The sequence below is a fragment of the Miniopterus schreibersii genome, assembly GCF_964146895.1.
Source record: "Miniopterus schreibersii genome assembly, chromosome: 2".
In the NCBI taxonomy this organism is placed as follows: Eukaryota; Metazoa; Chordata; class Mammalia; order Chiroptera; family Miniopteridae; genus Miniopterus; species Miniopterus schreibersii.
This window is the reverse complement of record NC_138102.1, coordinates 11,888,759-11,895,247: the sequence shown is the minus strand read 5'-3', so window position 1 is coordinate 11,895,247 and position 6,489 is coordinate 11,888,759. Positions and strand designations below refer to the sequence as shown.

Below are 6,489 nucleotides of genomic sequence, written 5' to 3'. Positions count from 1 at the left end.
GTGTATATATGTTGAGCTTTGTAATAATCCCCTTAGATGTTCTGTTTATTTTAATCTTTACAAGAATCCTATGAGTATTTTTTATTAGAAAATTAAGGTCATTTTGCTCAAGATGAGAAAGGACAAATGGGCTCCTGGCTTCAGTAAGCTTGGGGCTGATCTGGCTCTAACAACAGGGCTTAGCATGTCTCCGTTGAATGTAAAAGATTTCACAGAACATGAACATCAACAAGCCCACTCTGTGATGGTGACCGAGCAAGACAAAAACTATTCCCTTCCATAACCTGTCAGAGCGAAGACAAGAACAGCAGCACCATACAGACCACGCAAGTGAGCAAGCACCCACCTCTCCCAGATAATAAAGCGACTGCTCCTTTTTTGATCAACTTTATCTTTTTAGCTTTTACTTTGTTCCCCTAACCTTCTGGACAATTATTAAGATACCCTACCGTGGAACTTTCCCTGCGTCTGATGGCTCTCAATCCAGAGCAAAACCAGACTAGAGTAACAAAATGAGGAGAGGAAGTCATAGTCCTAAGACACTGGAGTCAGAGTAGCTTCGAAACCGAATTTGGATGGCAGTATGGGTGGAGAGAACGGGGAAGACGGCAGGCAGCTCCGAGGCTCTGAAAATCGGTAGTTAGGGGGAATCACGGTACCATCATTTACAAGAAAGAAATTAAGAGCAGTTTGGGAGAGGAAGGGACTGAGGATAAATTTTGATTGGGGTAAGTATACCTCAGCGAAGACGTCTAGCTGATCCAGATCATAAATTTACTGCTGGCTTCAAACAGAGAAAATTTGAGGCCATTTTTACGAGTCTCAAGGCAAAAGTGAGAAGCTATTCTTTTGGAAGTGATAACTCCTAGGGGCAAAAATGCTCCCAGAAGAGTGGGAAATGAAGAGCCCGAGAGAGAGGAAGAAAGATTTATTTGTAAATGCTTTTTTACAAAGGTGTCATAGCACAGTATATAACAATGGCTGTGGGGCTAGCCTACCAACAGTCCAATTCCTGCTCTCCTCTTTTCTAGTTGTATGACTTTGAGTTAGATCTTCTGACCTTGATTTCTTTATCTGAAAATCGTCATAATAGGACTTCCCTCATAGGGTAGTTGTGGGGTAGGAGTTGTTAACCTGGAGTTCATGGAATTTCAGAGCATCTGTGAACCTTGAATTGAAAAAAAAATTTGATCTTTTTTTCTGTTAACCTCTCATTAAAATCTTCACTTCACTCATGAAGGCAGGCAACAAAACATGGTATTAGACGTGTGTACGGCTTCGTTTCTTGTAGAAATGACATTTCTGTTACAGTATAACGGTAGCAGAAATTTCAAAATATTTTACCGTATGTATTAAAATTGCCGTCAGATATGCTGCTAGATTGCTTGCAGGGTTTACCTACAGCCCTCACGCCTCTTGGCCAGTCTCGGTCACCCTGGGGAGTCTGAACGTTGTGCACCGGTCCGCACACCTCCACTGCTTTCCAGCATTTCCAAGACACCAGTGTCGGCCGGCCACCAGCTGGACGGAGCGCCGTTTTAACTTTGATAATGGCGTTTCGTTCTCACTGATTCCGCTGGAGCCCTGTGATTGACGCCTTTAGCAGCACCGTTTTAAGGCTGGGTCAGCAGGCTTCATCAGGCTCAGCCGCCTCAGGATCCACGCGAACAACGCTCGCGGCGGAGGCATAAGGGGCGCGAGGCGGCCGACCGCGCTGGCCCGCGTCAAACTTTCCGCGACGGCCGGTCGCCTTGCTCCTGGAGTGCCCAGCGCGGGGAACGGAGTCAAGTCCCGCTCGTTCGGGGCGCCCTGCACAGAGGAAAGGCGCCCCAGAAGAGGGGTGCGGGCTGGCGCCTTGGGAGGCGAGGCAAAGCGGGGAAGTGGCGGCCGCGATATGCCTCCAGGCGCCGGGCGCACGCCAGAGGGCTTAGAGGGCGCAGCGTGGGGGCCACAGCGGGGTCCCCGACAGTGCGTCCCTGGGAAGGGGCCCGCCGCAGGCTGGGCGGCCAGGCCCTTACTAACCCCTCAGGGCTCTCCTGCGCCATCCCGGGGGCCGGGGGTCGGCCTGGCTCCAGGGCGCACAGGCCCCGGGCAGCCCGCGTGCAGGTCGGCGGGCGGCCCACAGGCCGGGGCTCGGGAGCTGCAGCGCCGGCCCCGCAGCCGCAGCCCGCAGCCCGCAGCCGCATCCGGCAGCCCGCATCCGGCAGCCCGCAGCCGCAGCCCGCATCCCGCAGCCGCCGCAGCGCCCCTCGCCACGCCCACTTCCTGCCCCTGCCGGGCCTTCGCGGGTCCCCGCGTCCGGTGAACCGGATGCGCCGTCAGCTTCCTCTCCGCGTCCTCGCCCCGCGCACGGGTCCCTGGCGGAGCGGCCGGCACCCAGCAGGGCGCAGGCGGGGCTCGCGGCGAGCGGCCGACAGGCGTAGGGGGTAGGGCGCCGCCGGGAGCTGGGCGCGCACGGTTACCGGGCGTGGAGGAGACACGGCCCTGCGGCGATGGGTGCCGGGGGCGCTCCTTCACGCCGGAGGCCGGCGGGGCGGCGGCTGCGCTACCTGCCCGCCGGCAGCTTCCCCTTTCTCCTCCTGCTGCTGCTCCTGTGCATCCAGCTCGGGGGAGGCCAGAAGAAGAAAGAGGTAGAAGCGATTCCCGGCGCCTTCCCCCGGGGCCGGGCCGGGCCGGGCCGGGCGTGCGGCGGGCGCGTTGCTAGGCAACCGGGCGTGGGCGTGATGGCCGCGGGCGGGCGGGCGGCCTCCGGGCCGCGCAGGCTGCGGGGCGGGTGCGCCCAGGGCTCTCCCCCAAAACCGCGAAGGGTCCCCCGCCCGTGCCCCTCGGCACCTCGCCCGTCCAGGCCGCGGGCGCGCCTGACCCCGAGTGGGAGCCGGCCGTGCGTGCGCGGGTGGGAAGTCCTGCCGCGAGCGTGCGTGCCGGAGGCCCCGGGCTGCCGAGGAGGCCCCTTATTCTGCTTGTTTTTTTTTATGTTGACCTCAGTGCCTGTTGGCGCAACCTCACGTGAGGTGAGGCAAATTCACTTGCAGAGGTCGGACCCCTGGTTTCAGTCCTCGCCCGCGGACAGCGTGGATGGGCGCGTGGGTCGGAGTTGCTGCTTCTGTTACTTGTGGGTTTCCGTTCATCGGCTTTACCTTGGATCCAGCAGGATCAGAACACTTTTTTTTTTTTTTTTTTGGGAAATGTAAGGTTTCTAATCGTACATCGTTGTAGGAAGAGTATTTTCTTAATTTAATTCAAGATTTTTTTTCCTGGTGAAGATTTTTACACGTGGCTCAAAACCGAATTCGGGTTTAAAGTATTACTACAGCGTTCTTGATAGCTGGGTAGAGAGAGTGAAAAACCAGAAAGGGAGTCTGGTTCTCTTTCTACAATTTGCCTGGAGCAACTCTGAACTCAGTATTCTTCCCTTTAGCTTTTTAATTTCAACATGCAAGGGGGCCGTAAAAATTTCTTGGCGGAGTTGTGATGAGAAGTTTAGAAAGCAACCATTGTTAAAACTGTGTTTACAAATATAAATTAAAGCTACGTCTTCTAGCATTTGGTATCTATATATCACATTTCAAGAGTTTTAGATTTCATAATCTTTCTTCAAGTAGGGTTTTTTTGTGAGTTACCACAGCAGATGGCAATAAAAAAAAAACAATGACAAACTCCATGGAAATTCTGCTTTATCTCCTAGGAATATCACTGTGATCACAGCAAGTTTCAGTTGAAAGAAAAAACTAAAAAGTCTAAAAAGTGTCCATCTCCAAAGCATCGTAGCATCTCCAGTTAGGACTACTTATGTGAAAACATTTGTTAATCTAGTATAATTATAAATTATGTTAACGTCTCCATTAAAATACTTTTAAATGAAAAATTGAGAAAATTGTTGAGAATTTACAAAGGTGGTCTTCCGAAACTGCTTTTATTTCTTCTAAACAGGAGAGTCTAATACAGGCATACCTCGTTTTGTTGAGCCTCACAGTTGTAGCATTTTTTACAAATTGAAGGCAAGCCTATCCACCAGCAAAAAGTATAGGACTTGCTTTATTTCGGTAGTCTGGAACCAAATCATCAATATCTCCGAGGCATGCCTGTATTGTATGTTGGTATTGCAGAGCACACCTGTTTTATTTAAGGAAAAAGAAGAGCAAAATAACAAAATTGACGTTTTAATACTTTACTCAGTGAACATGCATGTCTCTACAATCTTGATGAGTTCTCTGTCTGGTACTCAGTTTATAAACTGTGATCTCTTCCGATAACGTAAGAAAAACATTCTTTATTGGAAATGTTGGGAAGTGGTTGGTCACTAATGTAGTATTTTCTAGGGGTGTGCCAGGATGGTGTTGATCACATGTGGCTTCTTTCTTTGCTGCGTTTGGAACCGCATGCCCGGTATGAGACTTGAAACCATTGAACCAGAAAGCATAGCAGTTGGAATTTAATTTGCTTACTACATTACATATTACTGACATAAGTACCAGAGTGGACTTGGCATGGATGATGTATTCCTTTGTTCTGGGAAAGCCAAATTGAAGTCTAAAGTTGACCCTGGAATGAAGAATGGACCTTAGTCCTTAGTCGCTTTTAAGGAAGTAATAGTTACAACAGTAATAGTTACCACCATAGGTTGTTGAGTCAGACAGATGGTTCAGTTATAACTTAGCCCCTAATTGTATGTCTTCAGACAAACCACTTGACTTCCCTGAATTTTAGTTTCTTTGTCTTAAAATATAGATATAATACCTACGTCTCAGGGTTGATGTTGGGGTTAAGTAAGACTATATAAAGTGCTTAGTGCAATGTCTAGAACATGATGATTAATAATTAGTAGCTATTATTTATTATATGTTCCTCATTTAAATGAAAGCATTATGTGTGATGATGAGATTCTAAAATGTGATAACATTTTTAAAAATTAATTTTTTGCTAAATAAGCTGACTTTATAATAATTATAAGTTATATAGTTACTGGAATAAATTATCTATTACTTATTTTATTACGAAACACTGGGAATTCTAAACTCTTGCATTGTTTGAGAACTTCCCAGTAGGAGATTTTGCATCATGGAAGAATTGGTGGTATATGTGGATTTTTGTTTATATATATATATCTATTTCTTGATGAAGGTATTTTCATTCATTAAAAATAATTAGTTTTGTTATATTCTCTAAGAATAGAGTCAAGAGAAATAGTTAATAGGCGAAGAAGATTAACTAGAGATTTTTATAGTCACTTTCCTTATTTACATTGAATACAGTCATTAAAAACTAATTTTTGAATGCTCAGTCATGTTGTCATAGGACTTTGTGGGAGACTAGCCTCTTGGTGGTATATCATTTGCTCTTCTAGTATATCGTGGGTTTTCTTTATTTTGATGTCGTCTCTATTTCTTACATCATTAATACTTATCAGCTAATCACCGTCATTTAGAATCTGTAGTGAACACTTCTGATAATATAAAAAAGAGCTCAAATTCTTTAATTATTTCCAATGGACTTTACCATCATCAAAAGCAGCTATTATAGCCCGGCTGGGCGTGGCTCAGCGGTTGAGCATTGACTTAGGAATCAGGAGATCGTCGTTTGATTCCCGGTTAGGGCACATGCCCCGGCTGTGGGCTCGATCCCCAGTGGGGCTCGTGCAGGAGGCAGCCGATCAATGACTCTCTCATCATTTTTGCTTCTCTCTCTTTCTCTCCCTCTCCCTTCCTCTCTGTGAAATCAAAAAAGATATATTAAAAAAAAGCAGCTATTATAATAATTTATCCTGTTTTCAAGAAAATGATCAGCTACGTGGATTAAGAAAGTATAAAAGTAGGTTTCTGTCCCATCTTTTTATCCCCAGACTGTGCCTCCTACAGTCACTAACACTAACTAAAGCATTTTCATACATCTATTTGCCAAACTCAGAAATTTGGGCACATTCACTTAGTCTTAAGCCTTTACTCATTTGTGACTTTTTTTTCACCACTCATTCCCCCAATCCCAGCTAAAGATACTCCCTGAGACTTCTCTGACCAGTGCTGTCTTTGAGAAATGCTGTTTAAATATGGTTGAAATGGCCCGGCTGGCGTGGCTCAGCAGTTGAGCATTGACCTATGAACCAAGAGGTCCCTGGTTCGATTCCCCGTCAGAGCGCGTGCCTGGGTTGCAGGCTCAATCCCCAGTAGGGAGCGTGCCGGAGGCAGCTGATTGATGTTTCTATCTCTCTACCCCTCTTTCTTCCTCTCTCTAAAGTCAATAAAAACGTATTTAATAAATAAGGTTGAAATGCCTATGTAGGGTGTAATCCAAAGTTCTCTGCATGCTTTTTAGTGCTTTTCCTGAGTGAGGCTTCCTGCAACTCTCCTGCTTTATATCTCACCACTTGTACATGCTCCCTCCAAGTGTCACCTTTGGCAGATTCCCCTTCCTCCCATTTTGGCTGGGGGACCCCTCCTCTGTGCTCCCATAGTGGCATCTCTGTGCTTGTTTCTCTAGCGCAGATGAGAGCGG

At 47.3% G+C, this 6,489-nt stretch overlaps 1 protein-coding gene across 2 annotated transcripts in view; it reads left to right on the top strand.

Moving 5' to 3' along the window:
- The first annotated feature begins 2,340 nt into the window (after positions 1 to 2,340).
- Positions 2,341 to 6,489, top strand: part of TUSC3 (tumor suppressor candidate 3) — an 89,747-nt gene continuing 85,598 nt past the window's right edge. The window contains exon 1 of one of the 2 annotated variants that reach the window (XM_081130318.1): positions 2,341 to 2,630. In XM_081130318.1, coding sequence (XP_080986444.1) covers positions 2,493 to 2,630 — 138 coding nt within the window. In that variant the 5' untranslated portion in view covers positions 2,341 to 2,492. The remainder of the gene's footprint in view (positions 2,631 to 6,489) is intronic. The other variant, XM_081130319.1, reaches the window with a different exon arrangement.